Raw genomic sequence first — 26519 nt, forward strand, 5'->3', positions numbered from 1 at the left:
GAAAATTAGAGACATGTTGCGACTTAAGCTTGTACTCTTCAGGAGAATGAGCTGAAAATGTGGTGCTGGAAAAGCGCAGCAGGTCAGGGAGCACCAAGGAGCAGGAGAATCGATGTTTCGGGCATGAGCCCTTCTTCAGGAATGAGGAAAGGTATTCTTCAGGAGAATACCAAATTTTAAACAATTTTGTTATTTTCCTCATCAACATGTTCTGTGCTATTATGATGTACCTCTGGGAGTAGGTGGGACTTGACCCCAGGCCTCCTGGCTCAGAAATAGAGACACCAACACTGCACCACAAGATCCCCATCCCAGCACTGTGTACTACAATGGAAAGGGGGCTTAATTGGTTGACAACTCAACTCTGATTGGCCAAGTTGTTGCCATGGAGAAAGTAGCAATGGACTTAGAAGCGCTGCAGTCAGTCAATAAAAAGGCACAGAGCTTGATCATGTTCTTTTCCTATTTGGAGGATGGTTCTTCGTGTGTGAATGTCTGTCACTTAGAGTAAATGTAACTCAGCCATGTTACAAACTTGACTGGCGGTCTTAAATTAGCTGCTGGTGTTGTGCTCAGTAAATGCTTCCCAATCCAGAAATACATTCAACAGGAGATAATGTGGCACCAGAGGAGGCCATTCTGCCCTTTGAATTCATGCTGGCTGTCAGTCCTTTAGAGAGTACTCTGTGGAATGTAATGAAGGGAGATCCAGGTAATACCTTACAATAACTTGGACTGGAGAGGGACTTCCACCCAAATTTTAACTCACTCACTCATCTGAAATGTCAGAATTCCTGCCCTCAGCGCAGTGAAAGGCGGAAATGCCAGTTGGGAGTTTTCATTTCAGTGCAGAGCCCGTGTCATGAAGTCATATCTCAGTCACTTGACAGGCGACCCTCACTGGTAATGTCTAAAACACACCAGGTTGTTGAGGAACAGCGAGAGGGGCACCGCGGGAAATCCATATTTCTGTGCTCAAGGTCACTGACACCGTCGGGAATAAATAGATGACCCATACAGCCGAGAAGGTTCACAGCCTGACGTTTCAAACCTCCCACAAACAGCAAATAAACCTCCCCCCCCCCCCCCCCAAAAAAAAGTTTTCTGAATTATTATTTACAGAAATATGAGAGAGACAAGAAATGGCAGGTTATTGATATCTGTGAGAGGTGGGGGACAGAGGAGGTAGGCGGTTGGGTAAAAGGAATGTCATGTCACAATCAAATCCATCTTTATGATCCTGTGAATGTTGAAACAAATTCGGCGAAAGGTCATATCGCTTTCTCAACACAGTGACCCCGCCACTTGTGGCATATCTGATGGGTTTTCAGTCTCCTCCCACTCCCTCCACGGTGCTGTGATCCTTCCCTTTGGTAAATGAGTTGCGGACTGAAGCCTGGGGAGAGGTTCGTCCAAAGTGGGGGAAGAGTCCGCATTTGGTTACGCACGAACATTTGGATCTTAACACCTGCCTCAGCCTGAAGGTTCACCTGGTGTCTGCCCGCTCAGGTAAGACAGCTTCCTCTCCCCACGTTTGGGACTCATGATTGGAAAAGTCATCCGAAATTTGACGGGCACGGGTTGCGGGGACGGGTGAAAGTGTCCTGGGAGAATCGGGACTCCCCCCCAGTTTGCTTAGCGTTGGAAAAATGCATTTCAATAGAAGGTCAGAACATTTAGAAAGCTGAATTTTCCAAATGGACTGGGGGTTGGCTGGGCTGTGGAATGAACAGCTTCTCGGACGCGGGAGGCAATTTCTGCAGATGCTGGAATCTGAACATGAGCATAAAACATGCTGGAGATGACAACGGGTCAGGCAGCATCTATGGAGAGACAGCAAACTAACGTTTCGAGTCGGGATGACTCTTCATCAGAGCTGATGTGAACTGTGGAGGGGGCAGCATTTATAGCGTTAGGGGTGGGGGGATGGTGGGGAGGCGGTCGATAGTGCACATTAAGTGGTCTCGATTTGGTCCCACCTCTCAGAGATCTTTTGTTGTAAATGCAGGAAGATGTGAAGTGGTTCATTTCGGTCAGAACACACAGAGAGAGGCAATCCAATACCAAAGGTTCCAAAGAGGGTGTAGGAGCAGAGGAAGCTGGAGGCTAATGGATAAATGTAGGTGATAGGGCAGGTTGAGACAGCTGTTATGGAAGTGAATGGGATCCTGGGCTTTATCAACTAGAACATGGGAGTGCAAAAGATTAGGAGAAATCTGTATGAAACACTGGGTTAGCCTGAATTACCTGCACATCCACCAATATCATTTATTGTATCTGTTGCTCCCGATGCGGTCTCCACTTCATTGGGGAGACTGGACGCCTCCTAGCAGAGCGCTTTAGGGAACATCTCTGGGACACACGCACCAATCAACCAACATTTCAACTCTCCCTCCCACTCAGCCGAGCACATGGAGGTCCTGGGCCTCCTTCACCGCTGCTCCCTCACCACCCGACGCCTGGAGGAAGAACACCTCATCTTCCGCCTCGGAACACTTCGACCTCAGGGCATCAATGTGGACTTCACCAGTTTCCTCATTTCCCCTTCTCCCACCTCACCCCAGTTCCAAACTTCCAGTTTAGCACTGTCCCCATGACCTGTCCTACTGGCCTATCTTCTTTTCCACCTATCCACTCCACCCTCCTCTCTGACCTATCACCTTCATCCCACCCCCATCTACCCATTGTACTCTTTGCTACCTTCCCCCACCCTCCTCCCTGACCTATCACCTTCATCCCCACCCCCACTCATCTATTGTACTCTATGCTACTTTCTCCCCACCCCCACCCTCCTCTCATTTATCTCTCCATCCTTCAGGCACTCTGCCTGTATTCCTGATGAAGGACTTTTGCCCGAAACATCGATTTTCCTGCCCCTCGGATGCTGCCTGAACTGCTGTGCTTTTCCAGCACCACTCTACTCCAGAATCTGGTTTCCAGCATCTGCAGTCATTGTTTTTACCTAGCCTGAATTGGAGCATTACGTCCAGTTCCAGGGAGCATATTGCAGGAAGGTTGGCAAGACCTTAGAAAAGTTTCAGATTAAGACGGTTTCAAGAATCAGGAACTTCGCTACACAGTTAGATGAGAATTGTGTCTAGGGGTGAGGAGATGACAGTTTTTATTTATGCAGTAACACCTTTCAAAATGCAATTGGCTATGTATTTTAAAGAACCCTTCACAGAGCTAGAGCTAATTGGATAGTTCTTTCCCACCCTGGTAACATCCTTGTTAATCTTTTCTGATTCCTTTCAAGTTTCACAACATCTTACCTTTAGCAGGGAGACCAGAAATGAATGCAGTATTCCAAAGGTAGCCTAACCAGTACAGCTACAACATGACGTCCTAACTCCTATACTCAATACGCTGACCAATAAAGGCAAGCATACCAAACGCCTTCTTCATTGTTAGGTAAATTAGTTAACACTTGAATTTATAACAGAGGCAATCTCTCCCAGTTTTTCTGGGTCTTGGTCCCATTCCATTATACTCAGGCCAGTGGAACAGAGTGTTAGCAATTTCCTGAATGTTACAATAGTTTTTCCTTACATATATCATGAAACATCTATAGTACGTTGTGTTCGTTAAGTCCTCATCTTTGTGCATTCAGTTGGAGCAGAAGCAACCAACAGAATGGAAGTCACTATTTATGTAAATATATGATCACAAACACTAACCTTTGAAGTAGTTTGAAGGATAGATGACAGTGGAATTAATTGATGTTTGTAAGTGCCATTAACCTCCAGGTTACAGTGAAGTTGGAGGCCACATTTTGGACTTTGCTTATGTCAGTCATAGATAGATTAGTCACTGTCAGTCTTAAACTTAACACAAATTCATGTTCCTGCCTGTTGGAATGCATTTGGCAGCATTAGAGAGATACGTCAGAGAACATTATTATGGGGAAGTGTGGATAATGTGCTAACAGAAGAATGCATTGAGCTAACGATTTGATCAATGTGCCAGGAGAGAGACAACAATTTAGTTTGCACTTGACATCAATGTCTTTCAGAGTATGGTAAAGGAACTTCTAGTTTAATTCAATCGATGTGAAACAGCAATACTTTCACATAATTTGTCAACACAGCAATGAGCTTTCTTTCAAGATAATCTTGCTTGTAATAGATTGAGCAATGCAGTATTTTGTAAGTGCGGAATACTTACAAATTTTGGTGTAATGAATGATGTACAGCTATTTGTAATCTATTTTTAAGATCACAAAGCATAATTTTTGTGCATTCCTCAGATCAGTGTGAGAAGCTAATTGTTCTTTAGAGTCTGAGTTCAATTAAAGTGTAGAAGAAATATAGATAAAATGTGACCGGGTGTGTTCTGAGCTTTGGCAGTATCCTGTAAATCTCTTGCAGCTGAAGGATAACAATCACACATTATATTAAAGTTAACTAAATTAAGTCTTTTAGTGCATTAATCTAAAAATCTGGATTTTCTTTGATTAATTCCTATGGAAACAACAACTGAGTAATTATTTACAATAGTATCTCATTGTAATACAGAGGTTAGCACAAGTCAAAGAAGACAAAGCACAGATTGTCCTTCAGAACCAATGCTATTACATGGGTTTATGCAACAAAATTTATGAGTAATATTATAAAATGTTTATCTAATAATTAATTAATTCAGCCATCTATATAAAAGCCATAGTTTGCAAATACTGCCATTAATTGTGATATCAGTACTTATTTCAATACCTAATTAACCTTTGAAAGTTTAAATACCAATATATATAAACAGTAAATTATAAAATTTTCAGCTACACAAAACTGTACAGTTTCCTGCAATTGTGATCTATGTTTTAACTGACAAATGTTTAACTGAATGTATGTGCTATATCAATATAATTCTGATTGTTATAAAGCCTCATATAATTTATAGCTCAGACACAGGCCATTCAGCGCAACTGGGCTATGTTGGTGTTCATATTCCACATAAACCTTCTTATACCTTACTTCATTTAATCCTTTTAACACATGGCTCTATACCAGTCTCTCTCATTTAATACTCTAGCTTCTCTTCAAATGCAACTTATCTCAGCTACTCCAAATTCTACATTCTAACTACGCTGATGGTAAAACAATTGCTTATTGTGATTACCTTATTGGGTTTTTTAATCTTAATCTTATACACTATTTATAACCCATAGTTTTGGACTCTCATATAAGTAGAAATACTGCCCACTTCCTGAGACAGGTGCTGTCTAACAACACTCAAGAAACTCAACATAATCCAGTACAAAGCGGCTTATTTGTGTGGCACACCACCCAAACTACAATATCCAGTGGCTGCATTGTGTATTATCTACAAGTTGCAGTGGAGAAACTCACTGCATCTTTTGTATGTGTATTTTTCATAATCTTAACTCTCAGCATCCTCTTTTCTAGTGAAAGGAGCCCCAGTCTCTTCAGTCTTTCCTGATGGTTATAATCTCTTAGTTATTGACCTGCCATAGATGTTGAGAAAGAGGTAAGTCTGAACTCAGTAACCTTCTGCCTGAAGTGATGCCAAGTATGCATACACTGTGCAGTTGGGGATCCCAGAGATTAATACAAATTCAACAGCTTTCTTTGCTGGAGCTCTCAAACAACCATTCAGAGTTCCTCAGAATCATCTAATTGTTAGCTCGAAAGAAAGACAAGCTCCTAGCTTTCCTTCTTGTTTATTTTGACATCTATGTTTTGGTCCCAAACACAAACCATTACTACAATTATTTCACATCCGTGAATAATGGATCAAGTCCAAACTTAGCAGTTAGTTTAAAGTAATACCTCTGATTTTAAGATGTATTAAAACTATGTCATTCATAACTGTTCTTCAGTTTTTGGAGGGAAATTGCTTTTAATTGCTGCTATTATTTTGCAATCTTACAATCTTATGTTGATCAAATTGCCCTGAGGTTTACAATTGTTGTCTTGCTATTGAGTTCCCTTTATGTGCTTAATCTTCAGTCTTTGCATCTTCAGCAGGGGCATATACATTCATTTAAGCTACTACTCAACCATTTTCCAGTGCTGAGCCTGCAGAAAATATCAGTTCAAGATGCAGTGATAAGAGAAACAATGCACAAAGCTAACTATCTTATAACTAATACCAGAAAATAATTTACTGTCGTTTGGCAAAGGAAATTGTCTGGGCCTAAGCCACCAATCAGCTTCTTCCCTGCTGTTATTAGACTTCTGAAACAACCTCTCAATTTCAAATCTAATATTGAACTTGCTTTTTGTGCAACTTCTTTGTAGCCGCAACTTTGTACTCCTCACTCTGTTCAATCACCCCATGATCTTTGTATGGGATGATCTGCCTGTACTGCATGCGAAACAAAACGTTTCTCTGTACTTAGGTACATGTGACAATAATAAATCAAATCAAATCCTCTTTAGTTGGTACAAATAACACTGAAACAGATAATAACAGTTCAAACGAAAGGTTTATAGTCATAGAGTTGGACAGCACGAAACAGACCCTTCATCCGTCTAATCCAAACCGACCAGATGTCCTAAATTAGGACATTTGCCAACATTTGACTCAGATTCCTCTAAACCCTTCCTATTCATATATCCATCCAGAAGCCTTTTAAATGTTATAATTGTACCAGCCTCCACCACTTCCTTTGGCAGCTCACTCCATACACACACCAGTCTGAGTGAAAAAGTTGCCCATTATAACCTTTTTAAATCTTTCCCTTCTCACCTTTAATCTATGCCCTCTGGTTTTGGACTCCACTGCGCAGGGGGAAAAAAATCCTTGGTTTAACTTGCCAGAATAGCAATTATCTGAAACATGATGTTTCTGTGTTGTACATCTCTATGACTCTATGAGTGAAATTATCAATAGGATAACCAAGTAAGGGAATGATATCTGTTAGCTTAATGGAAAAAAAAATTCCATTAAATAAGAGAAATAAGACTATTGATCAGGGACAAGTCAATAAAATTCTCATTGTATGGAGTTTTATTTTCAACTTAATATATAATGGCATTGACTCATAAGTGAAATAGTAGTTTGTTGTGAGTAAGACTCAAGATGTTGGACTCAAAACAAAAGCACATCTGAAACCCCAAACCACACCAAGTCATCATTAGATACAACTGCAAAAACCACCTCTTCAGTGTGTGTTCAATACTATATCTCACTTTAATGTTCAAGTGCTTTATTGTAAATCTCATGCATGGGCTAAATGTATTGGACCTGTCCTATTTCATCTATCTTGAAAGACCATTGGTGGAATGTATGGGCATGATATGTTTACTTGAAACATTAGATCTCTTTCAACTTTATCCTCAGCTATTAAATATATTTTCCTCTGAATAAACAGAAGGAAAACATGTTTTTATGAAATAATCATACTAGACCAAAGAGCTAATCAAATTCACTTTAACTTACATCAACAGAAAATGCAATCTTCTGAAGATATTTTCCCCACATTTTTAAAAAACAGACCAGTGAGTATGATTATCATAACTTTCCAAATACCTGATGATATAAGTCCCTTGGATATTTTTCAATGACACAGCATAAATGTAGATTTCTATCTCGAAAGTAAAATGCAGTATTTTAGATCTGTAGCATATAATCATCACTGTTTAAATGCTGTAATGGAAATTAATAAGTAGTATCATTTTACAGAAATGAATTCATACAATCATAGAGTCACAGAGATATATAGCATGGAAACAGACCCTTTAGTCCAACTTGTCCATGATGATAAAAATCCTAACCTAATCTAGTCCCATTTTCCAGCACTTGGCCCATATCCCTCTAAGCCCTTCCTATTCATATACCCATCTAGGTGTTTTAAATATTGTAATTGTACCAGCCTCCACCACTCCCTCTGGCAGCTCATTCCATACAAGCACCACCCCCTGTGTGAAAAAGTTGCCCCTTTAGGTCCCTTCTAAACTTTTCCCCTGTCACCCTAAACCTATGCCCTCTAGTTCTGGATCCCCTCACCCCAGGGAAAAGACTTTATCTATTCATCCCATTCATGCCCCTCATGATTTTATAAATCTTTATGAGGTCACCCCTCAGCCTCTGACACTCCAGAGAAAGCAGCCCCAGTCGATTCAGCCTCACCCTACAGCTCAAATCTTCCAACCCTGGCAACATCCTTGTAAATCTTTTCTGAATCCTTTGAAGTTTCACAACATCCTTCCTATAGGAGAGAGACCAGAATTGCAAATAATTTTCCAGAAATGGCCTAACCAATGTCCTGTACAGCCACAACATGACCTCCCAACTCTATACTCAATGCTCTGACCTATAAAGGAATACCAAATGCCTTCTTCACTAGCCGAAATCTACTGGCTATTCCATGGGATCTTTGGAAAGGAAAACCTGGTATGATTTTTGAGAATTGCACGTATTTCTACCTTGCCATTTCACAAGCATAAAAACGCAACATTATTACAATGATTGTTGATGTTTAGGGCTAAATGCCATTGTGACATATAGCTTTACTTGGAAAATTTCTCAACTTGACAGCCCTATCTTCCTGCAAATGCCCCCTACATGGACTGGTTTTGCTCTGGGAAGCAGGGATTGTGGTTAAATTCAGAAGCTGCCTTTATTAGCTGTTTTCATATAACTACAAAGGCAGATAAATGTTGATGCAGACTGGTTAGAAAGTCTTTCTTGGTTCTTTGGGATTTGATCACAGTTCCATGAGCTGTGAGCTCTAGCTCTAGACTACCTCCGTCACATCGCCGCATACTCCCATCAATTCCCGTGCCACTTCTATGACATTTCTGCATTCTCCCACTTGCCCAATATGTGCTACAGAACAAACAGCTACATAATGACAATGGGATGTCTTGGAAAAGGCTTTTAAAAAACCCATTCAAAGATTTGCTTTGAAAAAATCTTTTCTTGCAAGTCTACCTAAAAGACAGAAGAATTATAGTATCAATAACAGAATCTATACTTCACCTCACACCTCTTCATCTTATCCAAACAAATTAATTGATTTGAATTCAATTAACTTTATTATCAAATGTATTCAAATGATAACAGTGAAAAGTTTTATTAGTCTCTACTATAAGGTGCCTAGGTATATGTTAGAAACGAAAATCGCCTCTCAATAATCGCTCTAAGACAAATTCAGGAAAACAAAGTTTTATTACAAGTCTGCAGAGTTGGGCACTCCTTCAAGAGAAAGAGAGCCCAGAGGCTTACAAAGTTCTCGTTTAAATACAGTATAAGCTCCTCCCCTCTATAGCTCCAAAGAGCCACGAGGTTCACATTTTAAAAGAAATCATTATTTTAAAGTCTGTAACAAATGTCTCCAGACCCTCCCCTCCCTGGCTCTAATGAGCTATAAGGTTCACATTCCTAAATTGTCACGATACTCCAATTTTCACCCTTATCTCAAAGTCCGCAACAAATGTCTTCAGAGTCTCTAGAGTTGTTGTTTTTCTCACCCCGTAGTCTCATTAGTCAAAGACCTATTCTTCTTTGTCTGTCTAGGGTCTTATCAGCAGATGTTTTCTGCATTAATTTGTAACTGATGTCTTCTCGAGTCGTTTCGCTATCCTCAGTCTTATCAGCCAAGGTCTCATTCTTCCCTGTCTGTGTTCATCAATCAATTGCAGCTTGAATTGTTAGACACTATTCTACTTTTAAATATATAAAATGTTAAAATGTTCTAAAGGAAACACAAGCTTTGTCTTTTCTGTGGTTCAGGCACATCTTAAAGTTCAAACCAAAATCACTTCTCACAATTCCACCCTTTTCTTTCTTTAAGATGTGCCTGACCAAGATAAACCCCCCTTTTCAAGGGCCCGGGAAATCCTATGTCTTTCGCAGTAACATCACTTTAAGTTCCCGCGTCCCATGTTGTGGAACCACCACTGCCTGGAGTCGGGAAATATTTTTCTGAATTAAAAACTGAATACAGGGAGTTAGGCAGGGTAATACGAGAAGAAGAATCATGCCTCCCCCAACCACCAGCAACGCCGTGCGCCACCAGCTACCACCTAGGAGACCATCCCACCATCCGATGCCACTAAGAGGACGCCAAGATTGTACTGGCACATGGGCCAATCTCCTGATTTCATCGGAAATTTTCAGAACCGCTTTACCATTATCGTCAATTTCTAGACAGCAGTTTGTCAGGTTAAATTTCCCGCACACCCCCCCCACATACAGGAGTAAACTGATCAATATCCCCACCAATACAGTCCAAGTAGAGTTCATTATTACTGTCTTTTCAGTTTTACCGACAACGGCTTGTCCCCTTGCTCGCATGTCCAGGTGCTTTCTTCTTCAGGCGGAACAGGCCCCTTTATCCTTGATGCGTGGACCCACCCTTTTTCTTTCGTCCGAACAGCTGCTTCAGTTGTTAACAGAACCAGGAACGGTCCTTCCCACCGCGGCTGGAGCTTTTCGGCCTTCCAGGTCTTAACAAGTATCCAATCTCCGGGCTCTACCTTATGCAGGAGGAAGTCGAGCGGCGGAGTCTGAGCCAGGAGACCTTTCCTTCGGAGTTCTGCAAAAGAACGGGATAAGGCCAGTAAATAGGTTCGGATAAATACATCCCCCCCTTGTAGAGTGGGACATCCATCAACCTTACTCCAATACGGTAATCCGAAGAGCATTTCATAGGGGGAAACCCCGACATCTCGGCGAGGTGCCGTACGTATCCTCATTAGGGCAATGGGCAGACACTTTGGCCAGGGTAACTTAGTTTCTAGCATCAGCTTAGTCAATTGGGTCTTGAGCGTGCCATTCATTCTCTCAACTCGACCCGAACTCTGAGGATGCCAGGGTGTGTGGAATTTCCATTGGATGCCCAGGGCATTACAGATCAAATGGTGTAGCTTAGAAATAAAATGTGTCCCGCAATCGGAGTCAATAGATTCCATTATGCCATATCTCGGGATTATGTTCTCTAACAACAGTCGGGCCACGGTTGGTGCATCGTCTTTGGCAGTTGGGAAAGCCTCTACCCAGTGAGTGAAATGGTCTACTATTACTAGCAGATATTTCCATCTCTGTACTGGGGGTAATTCCGTAAAGTCAACTTGGATCCTCTGAAATGGCCTAATCGCTAGGGGCTGACCACCAGCTGGCATAGAACGCATGGTTTTCTGATTAATACGCCGGCCTGATATTCGTTCTGGCGTGATACGGCGGTGCCCCTTACTGACTTGATGGCCCAGATATCTTACTTCTCGCTCCACAAACTGGAGTTTTGTCCTGGAGACGCGTAGACCCTGTTTCCCCAGGAAGTTCAACAGGGCAACGGTGTCTGCTCGTACCTCCTCTTCTCTTGGTCCTGAGAGTAAGAGATCATCGACATATTGGAGCAATTGATTCTCCGCGTTACACTGAAATCCTTCTAAGATCTGCTCCAGTATTTGTCCAAACAAATTGGGTGACTCCGTGAATCCCTGTGGCAAGACCGTCCATCTTAACTGTCGCTTTCGTCCTGTGAAGGGATTCTCCCATTCAAAGGCAAAAAGGTTCCGACTTTCTTCGTCAAGGGGGCAACTCCAAAAAGCATCCTTCAGATCTATTACGCTGAACCATTCATGTTCGGGGGGAATTTTACTCATTAACGTGTAGGGATTAGGTACCACCGGGTATCTAGCCTGGACTACTTCATTCAACCCCCGCAGGTCTTGCACCAGCCTATACGTCCCATCCGGCTTCCTCACAGGGAGTATTGGAGTATTGAAAGGGGACATACATTCCTCCAGTAGTCCATCTGTGATTAATCTTTCTATCACAGGTTGTAACCCCTCCCGTCCTTCCATAGCAATCGGGTATTGTTTCCTTCTTACCGGGCCTCTTCCTGGTAACATGGTGATTTGGAGAGGTTTGATGTTTAGACCCCCTCTGTTCCCCTCTCGGTACCATACTTCCGGGTCTATTTGTTGATCATCATCTTCGGTGAGGGCGAACAACCTTACCACCATTTCCCCGTTACTTGGTACCGTTCCGATCCCTAGTTTGACCTGCAAGTCTCTTCCTAACAAATTAAATCCCGCCGATGGCAGTAGAAGGAGGTCTCGTTTAGTAGTTCTGTTTTCATATCCAATTTCCACGTCCTCTACCACTGGGACTTGTAATTTCTGTCCTCCAATTCCAGATACCCCCATAACTTTTCCTCCTGCTCGGGTGCCGGGGGGTATTTGGATTATACTTGATCTTTCGGCTCCCTAGTCCACCATAAATGTGATCTCCGATCCTTGGGGCCCTACTTTCAAGTTTACCAGGGGTTCCTGTCGATAGTCCTTTTGCCCCAAGGGTAGGAACCCCCGACCTCCCTAATCTTCCTCCATCAGGGCGTACGACCTCACCTCCCGTTTGTAGCGGGGGCACTCTCGTTTAAAATGTCCCTCTTCATTACAATAGTAACATCTGAGTGTCCTCCTCGTTTCCCTGTCGCGGCCTCGAGTTCCTCCACCCTTCCTTTGTTCCGGCCATGGTTCTCTTTTCCTCTGCTCTTGCCACGACTCTCCCCTTTCCTGTTTCTGCCACGGCTCTCCCATTTCCTTTCTTCCAGCTGTCATTTGTTGCACCGTTTGCATCATTATCTTTGTCGCCTTCCTTTGCTTCTCATCGTCCCTTCTCACAAACACCTTTTGCGCCTCTCGTAGTAATTCACTTAAAGATTTACTATCCCAATCATCCATTTTCTCTAACTTCTTCCGTATGTCAGGCCAGGCCTTTGATACAAACTCTACCCGTATGAGTTGTTGCCCCACGTCCGTCTCAGGGTCCACCCCAGCAAACTGCTGCACATTCTTCCTAATCCTGTCTAGGAAGTCCGTAGGGGTTTCCTCCGGATTTTGATGATTACCAAAGGCCTTGGTAAAATTGTGCCCCTTCGGGGCTGCGTGTCTTATTCCTTTTATCCAATATTCCCGCATGTCTCTCATGTTGCGCCGTCCTCCCTCCGTGTTCTTATCCCACTCGGGGTCGGTGAGGGGAAACTTCTGCTCCCCTCCTTCTCCCCCCTCTCTCTCCCAGACCAAGAGCGCAGCTTGTCGTATCATCTGACGCTCCTGGCTAGAGAACAATGTTTTCATGATGGAACACATCTCTTCCCACGTGTAAGTATTCGGACCCAGGAACTGATCCAATTGTTCAGCAAGTCCCATGGGGTCCTCTAGTAGACCCTTCATCTCCCTCCTGAAATTCCGTACTTCAGTACTCGTCAAGGGGACGTTCACATATCCCGTCCTTCCTTCCTCGCCCCCCATGGGCACTTCCCGGAGTGGATTCATTCTTGCAATCGAGACAGGGTTTTGTCTGTGACCCTTTTCAGCTTGAGATCTGGTCTGTACCCCTGAGGTAGTTTGTGATTCCTCCCCATCTTCTTCCCCTTCCCCTGAATCGTCGTCACCCGAAGGAACATTCTGTGGGGCAGACGGGGTCACGTAGGGCGGCGGTAAGTGATCTAAAGGGTCCCATTCTTTCTGCCCTTTCGAGTCTTTATTAGTTACCTGCATTTGACAAGATATCGTAACCGGCAGCCAACAAAGGGCATAATCACTTTCTTCCAGATTAACATCAGGTTTTGAATTGACATATAAAATGAGGGCTTGCCGGACCCAGTCTTTGTCAGTACCGAATCTAGGCCACCACACTGAGTCGCCCTGAATAGGTTTCTGGGACCACTTTTGACAGTATTTTACCATCTTCCTTTAAGATTTTCCCTTTCTTCCAGCCTGATCCCAATTATTTAGCATTCTCCCTAACGGACTATCGTCAGGTACCCCGGGGTATGTGTTATTGTCCCTGTTTAAGCCTACCTTTCCCTTAATCACCTTAGATCCCTTATTTCCCATTTCCGAGGACTTCGTATTTTTCCCGTGATAATCTATCACAATGTAGCCAATTCCCGGACCTTCAGTCCCGTGATCGCCCAGGTTCCTTTGCAGGCACCCCCGGTCTTTGGATTCCTGTGTCCTACGTCTCTGTGACACAAATCACAGGCACCCCGTAGGTACACGTTCCTCCTCAAACACGGTCTCTGCAAAATCCCTCACAGGCGAGCCCCGGCCTCCAGATTCCTGAGTCCCACGTCTCTGTAGAAAAAAAATCCACAGGCACCCCGTAGGTACCCAGTCCTCCGGAAACACGGTCCCCGCAAGTTTTGTCTTACCTGGGTTCGGTGCACCGAAATTACTCGATCGTTAACCGTCCCCACTGCCTCGGGTACACCCCTCCTTTGTTTTCCTGAGCCTCCCGGATATCACTCGCTCAAGCCGCGCGGGGCGACAAGCAAGGAATCAGGGACTGCTGAACTCAGCAGGGTGCACCTTCTCCGATATCCTTCCTCAACTCCCCTTGCGGCCGGAGTGTTGATCCCGGACGAGCCCCCAAGTTGTTAGAAACGAAAATCGCCTCTCAATAATCGCTCTAAGACAAATTCAGGAAAACAAAGTTTTATTACAAGTCTGCAGAGTTGGGCACTCCTTCAAGAGAAAGAGAGCCCAGAGGCTTACAAAGTTCTCGTTTAAATACAGTATAAGCTCCTCCCCTCTATAGCTCCAAAGAGCCACGAGGTTCACATTTTAAAAGAAATCATTATTTTAAAGTCTGTAACAAATGTCTCCAGACCCTCCCCTCCCTGGCTCTAATGAGCTATAAGGTTCACATTCCTAAATTGTCACGATACTCCAATTTTCACCCTTATCTCAAAGTCCGCAACAAATGTCTTCAGAGTCTCTAGAGTTGTTGTTTTTCTCACCCCGTAGTCTCATTAGTCAAAGACCTATTCTTCTTTGTCTGTCTAGGGTCTTATCAGCAGATGTTTTCTGCATTAATTTGTAACTGATGTCTTCTCGAGTCGTTTCGCTATCCTCAGTCTTATCAGCCAAGGTCTCATTCTTCCCTGTCTGTGTTCATCAATCAATTGCAGCTTGAATTGTTAGACACTATTCTACTTTTAAATATATAAAATGTTAAAATGTTCTAAAGGAAACACAAGCTTTGTCTTTTCTGTGGTTCAGGCACATCTTAAAGTTCAAACCAAAATCACTTCTCACAGTATAGTTTCTTCAGTTACAAGATCTTAGAAAATAGAGAAATAAAATGTCCAGCATTGCAGAAATAAAAGTTCAGAACAACAGTCTTCCAACCTGGACCACGCTGGCACCTAGCCTCCAGACTGCAACAAACCTAGCCTCCAGTCTGCAACAAACCTAGCCTCCAGTCTGCAACAAACCTAGCCACCAGTCTGCAACAAACCTTGGCTCCAGTCTGCAACAAACCTAGCCTCCAGTCTGCAACAAACCTAGCCTCCAGTCTGCAACACACCTAGCCTCCAGTCTGCAACACACCTAGCCTCCAGTCTGCAACAAACCTAGCCTCCAGTCTGCAACAAACCTAGCCTCCAGTCTGCAACACACCTAGCCTCCAGTCTGCAACACACCTAGCCTCCAGTCTGCAACAAACCTAGCCTCCAGTCTGCAACACACCTAGCCTCCAGTCTGCAACAAACCTAGCCTCCAGTCTGCAACAAACCTAGCCTCCAGTCTGCAACACACCTAGCCTCCAGTCTGCAACAAACCTAGCCTCCAGTCTGCAACAAACCTAGCCTCCAGTCTGCAACACACCTAGCCTCCAGTCTGCAACAAACCTAGCCTCCAGTCTGCAACAAACCTAGCCTCCAGTCTGCAACACACCTAGCCTCCAGTCTGCAACAAACCTAGCCACCAGTCTGCAACAAACCTAGCCTCCAGACTGCAACAAACCTAGCCTCCAGTCTGCAACAAACCTAGCCTCCAGTCTGCAACAAACCTAGCCTCCAGTCTGCAACACACCTAGCCTCCAGTCTGCAACACACCTAGCCTCCAGTCTGCAACAAACCTAGCCTCCAGTCTGCAACACACCTAGCCTCCAGTCTGCAACAAACCTAGCCTCCAGTCTGCAACAAACCTAGCCTCCAGTCTGCAACACACCTAGCCTCCAGTCTGCAACACACCTAGCCTCCAGTCTGCAACAAACCTAGCCTCCAGTCTGCAACACACCTAGCCTCCAGTCTGCAACAAACCTAGCCTCCAGTCTGCAACAAACCTAGCCTCCAGACTGCAACAAACCTAGCCTCCAGTCTGCAACAAACCTTGGCTCCAGTCTGCAACAAACCTAGCCTCCAGTCTGCAACAAACCTAGCTTCCAGTCTGCAACAAACCTAACCTCCAGTCTGCAACAAACCTAGCCTCCAGTCTGCAACAAACCTTGGCTCCAGTCTGCAACAAACCTAGCCTCCAGTCTGCAACAAACCTAGCCTCCAGTCTGCAACAAACCTAGCCTCCAGACTGCAACAAACCTAGCCTCCAGTCTGCAACAAACCTTGGCTCCAGTCTGCAACACACCTAGCCTCCAGTCTGCAAAGGCTTCACCTCAAGGTTCATGAGGCTGAAATGTACAGACATTAAATATCATCAGAAACAGAATAACTTATTAAAACTTCATAAAGTTGCCAGTCAATCAAAGCAAATACTCTATTTTGAGACTGATACTTCTGAGCCAATCCATGAGTAAGTGTTGGGTCTCAGCCGAGTATTCATTAAGTGGTCATCTATAAACTCTATCAAATGAAACAGATGACCAAATTTCTGTTTCTCCAATTGACCATATTACATCTGGTTAATATTTACCGACTGCTGAAAATGTGTTGCTGGAACAGCGCAACAGGTCAGGCAGCATCCAGGGAACAGGAGAATCGACGTTTCGGGCATAAGCCTTCTTTACCGACTGCCTATAAAAATGATCAATTTAATAAATCATAGCTTTGATTAATAAATTTGTTAACAGATTACACTTTTGGTGTATAACCATCTTCTCAATGCTTTGATTTAATAAAATATTTGAGGGAAGGAGGATTGCAGGACATATGTCAATTCTGTAATTAAGAGTCACATTTTATTCTTTCCCATAGGTCTCGATATTTTGGACTTGGCACACACTATAAATTGAAAAATGATCTATAAGCTGAAGAGAAACTCTTTTTGTTGGCTTATTCTGTGCCTGCTCCTGCAAGGTAATAACTGCTAAATACTTGAGAAGGAGAGTTAAATATTCATCAGCAATTTACATTTGCATTGTCTACCTTAAATCTCAATGTAGCTTAGAGCTGCAGAGGCAATAACTAAAACAAATTGTTGTTCGGTAGTACAGAACTTAAGTATTCCTGAAAAAGACACAAATTTTGTTAAAGGTTTTTTTTGCACTCAGCAGGTCATTTGATAGAACACTAAAGGGAAACAATGTTTTATACTGCATGAGAAGAGAGTACTGATTGATTGCCAAGTGGACTCTGATTGGTAGAGATATTGCCATTGAGAATGCACCAGATAGATAATGATTGGGAGTCAACTGCCAAACTTTGTTTGAATTTAATTTAAAGTAGCCAATTTGACTCTGATTGATTGAGGCATTTCCCTGAGGAGCGAACCAGATAATGGCTGTCACCTACTTTGTTAAATTGAAACTGACACAACGTGTGAATGTGTTCATTCTGTCTGCACCTTGTTGAGCTTGGCAGTTAACTGTCAGCCATCACCTAACAGTTGCACTCTCCATGTCAATGCCTCTACCAATCAGAATCCAATTGCCGACCATTCAGCACTCTCTTCTCTTACCAAATAAATGTTATTCCCTGTTAATTTGGTATTCTTGCAAATTGTTCTGATGAGCGCAAGACAAAAAGCTTTAACAAAATGTGTCTTTTTTCAGCAATATTTAATAATAGGAAGAAGAAGGCTGGGACGGAGCAATACATTTTTCCATAGAATCTTGCAGTATAGAAGGAGGTGCCTCAGCCTGTTCTGCTTGAGTAATTTCTGTGTTGAAACTATCTAATTAATCCACTGCACCCAGCCCACCACTGACCCCATTGACTTGCAATTTTCTCTTTTCAATGATCACTCAGCTCCTTTTTCAGGAGGCTTTTGCCAGAGAGTGAGTGAGGTAGAGAGGGGAAGTGATAATTCCAGAGAGGTGTGAGTGCAGTGCCTGTTTGCTGCAAAGTGAAACATGAACCAAATGTAACCACCACATCATACTGTGATAAATCATTAACATACTCGTCCAAACAAAATCAGCTTTGTAATCCAATACCTAATACCAGTGTCCATTAAAGTCATAGAAATCCAACCTGTAGTTATACTTAAGTTCCTGTTCTGGGATTGGGCCCATCGCACATTTGCAAACTTCTATGATTCTGCAAAGCTACCTCACTCTCTAACACACACAGCTTCATTCCTCAGAGAAGGGCATGTGCCCGAAACGTCGAATCTTCTGTTCCCTAGATGCTGCCTGAACTGCTGTGCTGTTCCAGCAATAAAGTTTCAGCTTTGATCTCCAGCGTCTGCAGAGCTCACTTTCTCCTCATTCCTCAGAGGCCACTTTTTAATAGGACGTAACATGAGCACAAATTTTACTTTATTCGGGAATTGAAGACAACCATGTTAGTGTTTGATACTTCTCCAATAATCCTATTGGCATTCCAAATGTTACGAGATGTCTTAGCAAGATGTATGTGAGCTGGTGTAAGGTTGGAATGTGTGATAGGGAAGTCTTGAACTTATCAATTCAGCACATTCTGATGTCAAATCAAGACTTGAGTCATGGAAGAAACTGCTACATTTTTATACCAATTCTTGCTAGATACTTTATGTTACAACAGAATTATAATGTAACCACATTCTAAGATAACAGATGCATTTTGCCTGTATTTTGTGGTCAGTCCATCTACATGTGATTTGATCCTCAGAAGAGGATCCATCCTGATGTTGTGCTACCCCTAAAACAGAATATTTCCACCTCAGTAAGATTGCTCGATATTTCAACTCATCTGCTACTGAAATTCTCTTCCGTTTTTTTGTCACGTCTCGACCTGATCGTTTCAACACATTGCGACTGGTCTCCCATGATCTACTTGCTGTGAACTTTTGAGGTCATTGAAACTCCGGCTGCTCAAGTCTGAACTTTCTGCAAGTCCAGTTTCCCTATCACCACAGCTCGCTGAGCGACATTGGCACCTATTCAAGGAATAGCTTGATTTTAAAATTTCCAGTTTCTTTCATGGCCTTACACTCCCCTTCCTGTATTCTTATCCAATCCCTAAATCCTCCAAGAAATCAGAACTCCTCTCATTTCACCTCTTGTTCATTGCAAATCATAATTCCTCCATCATTGACAGCAGTGCTCTCTGTTACATAGCCCCCAAACCTTGGAATTTCCTCCCTATGCACCTCCCTCTACTTCACTTCCCATCCTTAAGATATTTCTTAAAGGCCAGCTCTTTGACCACACTTTTGGCTACCTGACTTAATATCTTCTCTGAGATTTGGTTTTATCCTTTGATTGTAATAGATCTGCGAAATGCCTTCATTACTCTAAAAGTGCAATAGCAATATAAGTTGTTGTTGTCTCCAATAGTGATAAACACCAGTATGTTCATCACTATTGGGAAGTGGAACTGTACATTTCTAGTGTGCACATATAAATGTAGGAGCCTGTAGTTTGGATTACAGAATCACAGCAGTATTACGGAACAGAAGAAGGCTATTTGGCCCAATGTGGCTTCACCTGCTTTTCAAGCAAGCATCAGTTGCTAATGCCAATCTCCTGCCTTCTCCCTATACCCTTGTACATTGTTTCTATTCACCAAAATTATCCCCTCCCCTCTTGAATACCTCAACTGAGCACCAATGATTGCCCACAAGTTATGCTGCTTTTCATGCTCTTTCTCTAGAACAGATATTTTAGGAGAAAGAGTGCCTGCTTTGGAGCACTTCACCGTACAAGGTCATCAGTAGAAGAGGTGAACAGTGAAAATACCTGTTGGAGTTAAAGGAAACAAATAAACAAAGCTCTCGTGTTTTTCCACTGCTTTCTTTTAGCACAGAGGACAATTTTTGATTAACTTGCTAAAATACAAACTCTCCCATGAAACATTTTACTGTCATATCTGGTGATAAGAGATACAACTCACATTAACTCACTCCAGAATGGAGATGGATGACAATTTGAACCTTGATTTATGGTATTCTGAAATTCCATGGAGGAAATCATTAGCTGGTTTAATTTTGTTAGCTACCTCTCTAAATTGCATTGACTCATGTAAAACTACTCACAGAGACCAAATTTGTAATCAGAATTAAAGACCACGATGTCTCACTCTTTGAGACATGAGAGCAGATTGTAGCAGTGTCACATCCACATTCATTCAAAAATGATTGTGCATTAATAATTGAACAAAGCTTTGATGAAAAGACATTGCAGAAATTATATTCAAGCAGAGAGTGGTGTGAGAAATATGTAATCTAATAGTATTGGTTCATAAAACTAGGGACTTAAAGAAGTTTTTATTTCAACGTCTACTTAATCGTGTTAATTCCAATCACAGTGCAAAGTTATTTGCATTAAATCTAAACTTTACAACCCCAGGTAATTAAAATTTTGATATTCAATGCATTACACATTACTGGGTAGAGGTTGAATAAAATGGAACATCTCTGAAAGAATAGCGCAGTTTAAAATATGAGTATTTAAACCTCAAAAATCTGGTATTCACCTGTTAAAACTATGCAACTAATAAGGAAATGGTATTTCTCCTGGGACAGAGAAGTTAATTTCTCAGAAACCATCTTACATTTTCAGCTAGGTAGAAGAGATTACTGATCAATGTTGGTAGGAAGGAATGTACAGCGCATCTAGAGATAACTGGTTTCTGGAATATCATTGAAAAGAGAGAAGCATTCTTTATGTCTTGAACTCATCAGGACAAGTGCAAAAATGCCAAATGTGCTGAGCAGTCAAGATGGAAAACATTTGCAACACACCTCCCTTTTCAACTATGTTCCAGTTCTTTACTACCAAGCGACAGCTCATGTTCTGATTCTATATGTTTAACCTAAATAAAGGTGTGTAAAGCAAAGATGGTTATGCAATCCCACAGATCTCAGTCTCTTAATCAAATGACTTTGCAGAAGTTTAAAGGTCGTGTGCAAAATAGGAAGTACATGGGGATTAGCAAATTTCAGATCAATACCGTGAAGAAGATTGGTGCCCATTAATAGGCTCAGATTTTGGTGTACCTGTTATAGTTACCTGATGCCTGATACTTAACCGCTCAGCTGGATATAAAACATGAGTTTAAAATCGCTAAAATATTAAAGTGGCAGCTATTGCTGTCGACAGTTAATCATGAGACCTGAGAGGTTAAACTCGTGCAAGAACATTTGAAATATACTTTTTTTTTCTGAATAACAATCATGAGTTTTGATTAAAATTAATACCCTTTGAATGTTTATTATATTGAGTTTTCACAAAATTGAAGATTGGATAAAACAAAATCCATGCTTCAAGATTTGCTTGGAATTGGTTTTAAGGTATTGTCAAGTTCTAGGGATTCCCCAGTCAATGCTTCACCAGGAGTCCTTTGCATTGGCTGAACATCCAATAATTAACTGGATTTCTGTTACGTTCAGCCAATGATTGCAGTGATGACTCACTCCTTTTGAAAAAGTTAGGGTTGTTAGAATCCTAGTAAAATAGTCACCACAGTCCTACTGTGTCCTAAAGTTTAATGGTCAAAATCACTGGAATTAACCAATGGCTTTATCTCTTACATCATGTTACCAATAATGGATATTGATGGTGGAAATTCTGGCAGTACTATTGCTGTAGGAAGGATGGTGGGGCAGACCTTCCTTAAAGCAGGGTTAGTACTTTAATTAGGTGAGCAGGCTTGCCCCTTTCATTCTCAGATTTCAGAATGACTCCTTGAACTGCAAACAAGGTACAGTGACTGAAACCACTGGAGCATTTGCATCCCTCTTAAAGGCATGTTTGGAATCGTATTAAATCACAAAGAATGATTGCAGCTGGACATTTTCTTTGACTGTCCACTTGTGTCTCAGAATGGGACTAGCATCTACATCCTGTAGGCACCAGTGGCCTCACCTCCATCCAAGGCCTCAAAGGATCCTTCCACATCCAGCAGAGATTTTCCTGCACATCCGAACACCTCATCTACTGTGTCCATTGCTCTTGATGTGATCTCCTCTACATTAGGGAGACAGGATGCCATTTTGCGGAATGTTTCAGAGAACATCTTTGGGACGCATGCACCAAATAACCCCAACGCCCTGTGGGTGACCACTTCAACTCCCCCTCCCACTCCCCCAAGGACACACAAGTCCTGGGCCTCCTCCACCACCAAATCCTAGCCACCCAACACCTGGAGGAAGAATGCCTTGGAATGCTCCAACCACATGGCATCAATATCAATTTCACCAGTTTCTTTATCTCCCGTCCCCCCATCTCATCCCAGATCTAACTCTCCAACTCAATACTGCCCTCTTGAACTGTCACACCTGTCCATCTTCCTTCCCACCTATCTGCTCCATCCTCTGCCCCAACCTATCACCATCACCTCCCACCTGCATCTACCTATCACCTTCCCAGCTATATTCCCTCAGCCGCACAACGCTCTCCTATTTATCTTTCAGCCCCCTTCCCCACCCCCCATTCCTGATGAAGGTCTTATGCCTGAAATGTCAATTCTCCTGCTCCTTGGATGCTACCTGAACTGTTGTGCTTTTCCAGCGCCACACTTGTTTTGACTCTGATCTCCGGCATCTGCAGTCTTCACTTTCTCCTACCAGGACAGCTGGACCTAACAGTGACATTGATCAATGAATTGCTCAGATGTTCTTCTAAATGTAAAGGGACTACTTGGAGAATTTTTTTGAATTCACTCTGGGATGTGGCATTCACTGGCTGGTCAGCATTTATTGCCCATCTCTCATTTCCCCTTGACAGTGGACCCACAGCACTCTTTGCGGGGGAATTCCAAGGATTTTGACCCTGCGACAGTGAAGGAATGGTGATATATTTCAAGTCGGGATGGTGAGTGGCTTGGAGGGGAACCTGTTCGTGGTGGTGTCCCCGTGTATCTGCTGAAATGGAAGTGTTAGTGGGTTTAGAAGGTGCTATCTGTCAAAAGGATGTTTGGTGAATTTCTATGATGCATCCTGTAGATACTGTAGTGCCCCACCTCAGAATGACAGTTTGTTGATCCAGGGGATGAAAACAACTACTCTGTCTCCTGGGATCTGAATATTTTCCCATCTCATGGTGCTCCAATGCTGTCCCAAGAAAGAATGGAATGTTGTGGGCTGGATTGATTGTTTAAAATGAATGCGTCATGTTAGATAAAATAATTATGCTCAGTTCCCTTTTCAGACTTTTAAGCAGTTTACAACATAAAGGTCATGACATTTTTTTTAATGCTTGTGCTAAAACCCTTACAGGAATGGAAAGTTTTATCATAAAGAGTTCTGACGATCAATGCTTGGAGGCCTCTTTGGAGAGTGATCGGGTAATGATGGACAGTTGTAATCCGGACTCACAGCTCCAAGACTGGGCGTGGAAACAAAAGCGGTTTATTAATCAGGGAACACGGAGGTGTCTTTCTGCAGACCAGAGTCTCCTTGTTCAGACTGTAGCTTGTGAGAATGTGGCCAACTTAACGTGGACGTGCCGCAAACATCGACTTATCCACACGGCCACGTCCATGTTTCTGATTGCTGAGGGAAACGTGGTGTCTATTTCTGAAGAAAGAAAAAAAAATTCCAAGTGGAACTCAATGAACAACACAGGCATTTGCCAGATGCTTTTACAGAGTAAGGCTGAATAGAACAGATCTTCAACGACACAGCATAAACATTCAGATGTTATGTATTACTTTTATTTTTTGATGCTACCAGCGTAGCATCCGATTGATCAACTTCCTAGAAATAATTGAACTGTAGAAACTTATAGCACAGGAAGAGCCTACTCCAAACATTATGTCTGTCCTGACTCTTTGAAAGAGTAGGAGAAAGTGAGGACTGCAGATGTTGGAGCTCAGAGTCGAGAGTGTATTGCTGGAAAAGCACAGCAAATCAGGCAGCATCCGAGGAGCAGGAGAATCAATGTTTCAGGCATAAGCCCTTCATCAGGAATGAGGCTTGTGGCTCGGGCCTGAGAGATAATTGGGAGGAGGGTAGGGTTGGGAGGAAGGTAGCTGGGAAAGCCATAGGTGGATGAAGGTGAGGGAGAAGGTGATAGGTCAGAGGGGGGAGTGATGGACGAGTGCGGAGGGCAGTGCCAAGTTGGAGGCTTGGGACTGGGGTAATGTGGGGGCGAGGGGAAATGAGGAAGCTGTTGAAATCTACATTTATCCCACGTGGTTGCAGGGTCCTTTGAAAGAATAGTTTATAATGTCTTTTGAAATGAAACCCAATTGGGATTAAAGGATCGTGAGTGGTGCTTAATATGATATAGTTTATTTTAACAGTCATGAAATTGATGAAACAGTCTCATCAGTTAGGTGAACCCAATTAGGTTCATTATCAGTTTCATTATCTGTTACTATTTGAGGTTCTTTTGTGCCATTTTTTCATTCAACAGTTTCAGTAAAGCTGGTAACAATATTGTAATTGAAAAACAGAAAAGTAAACAGGGCAGAACTCACAAATCAAATATATTGTAAAATGTAGTTGTAAAATACCGACCACTATTTAATTAGAAAGCCACTCTGACCAAATGCAATTCATCAAAGCAAATGATAACCTGACAGACTCAATGTTTGCTGGCAATGCAATTGAATGGAACTGTACCCTTTGAGCAGTAAGACACATGCGCATCAAATGCTCATGGAGTTCTTTCATCTCAACAGTCTTAAGGATCCAGCAGGAACCAAAGAACTGCAGAAAGACCATTGCTCCAGAAGGTGAAATTGAAGTCAGAATTCTGAGCCAGTCATTTCTCTTTCCTATTCATTTGGTCACCTAGGGGAGCCTCATCCAAGAATATCATTCAACACAGGCTTGAGGCTCTGCTGAGTCCACACTGATGGTAGACCATCAAATGAACCATTGGGGTTCCAGGCAGTTGTAAAAACAGAGTGTATGTCCGCAACGCAGAAATAGCCACCAAAATCCACCTGCACGTGCACAGTCGCATCCATGATGTGATGACAATCTAAAACAACATTGAAACTAATAGTAAGGTTCATGAAAACTAGCAACAATTATAATCAGTCTGTAACAAAGAAAAACCGAAATTGCTGGAGAAACTCAGTAGGTCTGACAGCATCTATGGAGAGATAACAATTCATGTTTTGAACACAGTGACCCTTCTTCAGAACTGAAGAACTCTTTTGAAAAACGGTCACGTGGACTCGAAACATTTACTCTGCTTCTCTCCCCACAGGTGTTGCCAGGCCTGTTGAGTTTCACCAGCAATATTTCTATTTATTTTGTTCCAATCTCCAGCATTCACAGTTCTTTGTTTCATAATCAGTCTGTACATTTTTGTTTTGCTGGGAGAGTCTCTCGTTTTAATGAATAAAGGGCTGATTAATTGTCAGACAACATTGCACTGTACCTGTACATAGAGACCAGACTATTTAAATAATCATTCCTGATGAAGGGTTATTGCCCGAAATGTCGATTCTCCTGCTCCTTAGAGGCTGCCTGACCTGCTGTGCTTTTCCAGCACCACACTCTCGACTCTAATCTCCAGCATCTGCCGTCCTCACTTTCGCCTATTTAAATAATCACCGGAAGCACAGATATGCAAAACATTTTGCAGTCAGTTCCTGTGTTTTCTGGGGCCTTAGAATTTAACATAAGGAATTGTTGTGGTCTGTTTGTTTGTTTCCTGCTTGGAACAAATTTCAACGGAATTGATTCGGTTCTTTTTGCAACATTCAGTCTGGTAGAACTCTATCTCACACTCACATTCAATCTCCTGGTGGTGTTGCTCATAAATGCAGCCTATAATAAAAAGTGAGCTGTATTTGCATTGCCCCTTTTGTCATTGTTGCAGCCTCAGGAATTTCCCAAAATGCTTAACAGGTAATGAAGTCCTTTTTGAAGTGAGATCTCCAGTCCAATCTAACAAACACAGCAGTCTACTTGTGAGTAGCACGCAAACCACAAAATGATTATCTGTTAGTCTGATTTCTAGTGACGTAGGGTATTAAGCATTGGACCACAATAACATGGAGAACTCTCTGCCCCTCTTTGATAAAGGGCCAGAAAATACTTTGCCTCTCATCTGGAAAGGGCAGTTAAGTCCTAATTTTAACATTTCATCCATAGAAAGCACATCTGACCAAATAGCACCTTCTTCTGTACAGCAGAGATTTGTATTTTGTTCTCCAGTTTACATACATAAATGTCATTCAATAAAACCATGGCTGGTCCATTATAAATTCCCCCATTCCCAACCACCCTTGATTACATTTGATTCCCTTGCTGAACAAGAATCTGTCTGCCTTGGTTTTAAAATATTTAATGACCCCCATCTCCACTGTTCAAAAGTTGCCCAATCTTCTGTGAGAAAAAAAAGAGTTCCCCTCATATCTGTCTGAAATGGGCAACTTCGGAGGGTCGGTGTGGACTAGTTGGGCCAAAGGGCCTGTTTCCACACTGTAGGGAATCTAATCTTCTACTTTTGAAACAGTGCCCCCTAGTTCTGGATTGAGGAAA

At 42.5% G+C, this 26519-nt stretch overlaps 1 protein-coding gene across 8 annotated transcripts in view; it reads left to right on the forward strand.

The window, feature by feature from the left end:
- Nucleotides 1-1351: 1351 nt before the first annotated feature.
- The window catches only part of LOC122540967 (organic solute transporter subunit beta), a 36302-nt gene continuing 11134 nt past the window's right edge, over nt 1352-26519 (forward strand). The window contains exons 1-5 of one of the 8 annotated variants that reach the window (XM_043677334.2): nt 1353-1509; nt 5400-5481; nt 7407-7457; nt 16907-17008; nt 23292-23663. In XM_043677334.2, the coding sequence (XP_043533269.2) occupies nt 16948-17008; nt 23292-23663 (433 nt within the window). In that variant the 5' untranslated portion in view covers nt 1353-1509; nt 5400-5481; nt 7407-7457; nt 16907-16947. Of the gene's footprint in view, nt 1510-5399; nt 5482-7406; nt 7458-16906; nt 17009-23291; nt 23664-26519 lie in introns of all 8 variants that reach the window. The other 7 variants (XM_043677335.2, XM_087981483.1, XM_043677337.2 and 4 more) reach the window with 7 other exon arrangements.

This window comes from Chiloscyllium plagiosum, unplaced genomic scaffold (genome assembly GCF_037043375.1).
Source record: "Chiloscyllium plagiosum isolate Xiang-an unplaced genomic scaffold, Cpla_swu_hap1 HiC_scaffold_39, whole genome shotgun sequence".
Taxonomy (NCBI): Eukaryota; Metazoa; Chordata; class Chondrichthyes; order Orectolobiformes; family Hemiscylliidae; genus Chiloscyllium; species Chiloscyllium plagiosum.